The 3,053-nt window shown below is 44.9% G+C and overlaps 1 protein-coding gene across 1 annotated transcript in view; it reads right to left on the bottom strand.

Moving 5' to 3' along the window:
* LEPR (leptin receptor) overlaps positions 1-3,053 on the bottom strand; it is a 34,339-nt gene that overhangs the window by 15,973 nt on the left and 15,313 nt on the right. Inside the window, exons 6-8 of the mRNA XM_018563080.1 lie at positions 2,231-2,524; positions 1,234-1,351; positions 430-629 (exon numbers count right to left, since the gene is read on the bottom strand). Coding sequence (XP_018418582.1) covers positions 430-629; positions 1,234-1,351; positions 2,231-2,524 — 612 coding nt within the window. The remainder of the gene's footprint in view (positions 1-429; positions 630-1,233; positions 1,352-2,230; positions 2,525-3,053) is intronic.

The raw sequence follows: 3,053 nt of genomic DNA, 5'->3' as shown, positions 1-3,053 counted from the left end.
ATATATATATATATATATATTTATATTTATATATATAGTAGATGTATACTGTATTTTTATTTTAGGAGACCCTGTCACCAACTTAAAAAATGCTGGTAAAAGCAAGAATTTTACATACATCTGGGGTGGAGATGGGTGGGGTTATCTTTGCAAAGGGTAGGCAGGCAGGATCATTGTAGTTCATGCGTACAGTTGCCCTTTAACATTTAAAATGCTACAATTTATTATAACCTCATCAAATTCACATATAAATCTTGAACAAAAACTCATAAAGCTGCATATTTCCTTTAGAGGTAGTTTATGTGCAGTGCAGCACCATCACCAAGAAGCTGATGGGTGTATGGCACAAGATGGCTGGCCATGGACGGTATATACAGTATTCTGCAAAGAGTATTGATTCAGTTGTAAGCAAATTAAAACGTCACTTACCCACATCTCTGGGAATGACGCAGACAGGTATAGACCGTAGCCGCCCCAGAGGGTGTTGTATTTCCACCCACATGGTGTAACTGAAAGTAGGTTTAATTGTCTTAAAAACACATTTGTAGAATCCGTCCTCCTGCAACGTGCAGCTTTCCTCAGAGGAGTCACCATATCTTATGCCCGTCTGGATGCAGTAACTCATGTCCCTAAAAAAAAAAAAAAAAAAGCCAAAGAATATCATTAATTGTTGGTAAACCTGAACTACACGTACACAGCACGATTTAATAGGCCACAGCGTCCAAGGTTACTAAGAGCTCTTCGCTTCACTAGCCGCACAGAAGTCACCAGTAGCCAAGAGCTGAGTGGGATGCTCTGGCTACATCCTGCCAAGGCAACTAGTCACCTGAGCCAAACTCCGGACTGATCCCCCCCCCGGTGAACAATAAATCAGCACAACAACTGTCCCCCCCAGTGACCATTCCCTGCCAGCAAACCCCCACCCCAGACGACATTGTCTCAAGTGTCGAATACCTTAGGGACAGCCCTGGTTAAACCTCAATTACATTTTCAGTTTAAAGCAAGTCTTATTATTTGTTTCCTTTAGAAAGCAGCCACAGCTTGAATATAAAAAGCCTGTCCCCTGCCAGCATGCTGCAGAGTGGGACCCTTGCTCTCTGTGTGGAAGCAGTGGTCCCTCTGCAGAGGTCAGACAGGGGTCTGGCTTTAAGTACTTTGGATCAAATTTTAATCACCCTACACTCAACCCCCCACCAGTGCACAATCAATGTTTTTTCCCCATTGTCCACTCACTGATAGGATCGGAATGTCCAGACGCTGTCCTTTAGAGATTCAATGTGCTTGGAGCTCCACCTACAAGTCATAGCTGTGAACTTTCCATCAGTTTCGCAAGTTATGCTTATATTAACATCTGTCAAAGAATTTTTAAAAAAGTATATTAGTCTGGTAAAAGAAGTAGAGGAAGACGTCTTATTTAGTTAAGGATGCCAAAGAGCAGCCACATAGTAACTGGGGGTAGGAACTCAACACCGACTTTACTTAAATAAAGGGTTAGTCTCCCCAAAATCAATATTTTACCTATAGGTGAAGCCTAATGGGCTGAATCAGGTCCGGGCTTCTTATTGTATATGTCTTGGGTACTCCAACAGCTCTCCTTCCTATATTTCCAAGCTCTGTTTCTGTCCACCTGGGAGTTTTGTGTGTTCCTGCCCACCTTTGAGTGATGCAGCTCCTCCGTTTACATTCTCCATAATATAAAACAACTTAAAATCCAGGACGTACGGTGGGAGTCCCTGATAATGGGCACAACAGGTGTACAAACCCAGGAACTGAGTGTAGGGATGGAAAGAGGCCCTCATAATGGGCACTGTAGGTATGCAGACCTGGGAACTCAGGGCAGGGATGGTGAGAGCAGCCCCTCATAATGGGCCAAGTAGGTATGTAGACCCAGGAACTTAGTGCTGGGGTGGTGGGAGCCCCTCATAATAGGCACAGTAGTTGAACGGACCTTGGAACTAAGGGATGGTGGGAACACCTCATAATGTGGCACAGCAGGTGTACAGACCTGGGAACACAGCAAAGGGATGGTGGGACACAGCAAAAGCAAAGGGATGGTGGGAGCCCCTCATAATGGGCACAGCAGGTGTACAGACCTGGGAACGTAGCATAGGGATGGTGGGAGCTCCATATAATGGCAATAGCCGGTGTACAGCCCCAAGAATTCAGTGGAGAGAAAATTAAAATCATACAATATAAGTGATTGTGGATCATTGTGAACACAGAAGCTCACCTACGACATAGATCTCAGAATAGCGAGGCTGGCACCCAATACCATTTACGCAGCAGTACAAGGCACCATACTGGAACTTCCCTTTCGGTTTTGTTGGGGTAGGGTTTTTTAATGTGACTTTTCCGACATAATCACTGACAGCCGTATATTGGTGTGAGGGGATCTCCTCTGCCAGGTCCAGGCCCCAGGTGATAACCCTCGACTCAACTTTCTTGTCATTGTGGCAGAACGTACAAAAAACTGAAAAGCTGGAGCTGCTTCCGACAAGAACCTTTTGTGGGAAGTAGAAGCCACCTACAGGAAGATATATTAACAGAGTGAGGAATATCAAAGGTTCGAGTAGCGACATAGATTTAGATTTCACCACAGCAGAAAGTGGAATGATCCATGCTTCAGCTGGAGTGGACCTGTCATCAGATATATCTTTTCAATTAAAGCACAAGTTCTGTGATCATTTTCAGGTGGTCATGTGGTTAGCACTCTTAGCTTGCAGCAAAGGGTGCCCTTAGTTAATTTCTCAAAAACTACATTGTCTACATAGAGTTCATATATTTGTCCCGTGTTTGTCTAGGTTTCCCATAGGAAGTAGAGTTTTCGCCCTCAGTCTTCAACTAGTAGATTCATTTTACATTGTAAGCACTCGGGAGCAGGGCCCTCCTAGCCAGTGCTGTCACAAGAGGGGTGCGGTCCGCACTGGGTGACACTATCAGAAGTGGTGACATCAAAATGACTGACAGACATTTTGTTATCACCCCCTCTTAAAAGTCAGGCACTCGGTCATGAACCGAGAGCCTGACAACGTCAGGAGAGGGGGGGGGGGGGG

Source organism: Nanorana parkeri, unplaced genomic scaffold (assembly GCF_000935625.1).
Source record: "Nanorana parkeri isolate BGI_ZX_2015 unplaced genomic scaffold, ASM93562v1 scaffold630, whole genome shotgun sequence".
Lineage (NCBI taxonomy): Eukaryota > Metazoa > Chordata > Amphibia > Anura > Dicroglossidae > Nanorana > Nanorana parkeri.
The sequence above is the reverse complement of the archived record's forward strand: the minus strand, read 5'-3'. Positions and strand labels throughout refer to the sequence as shown.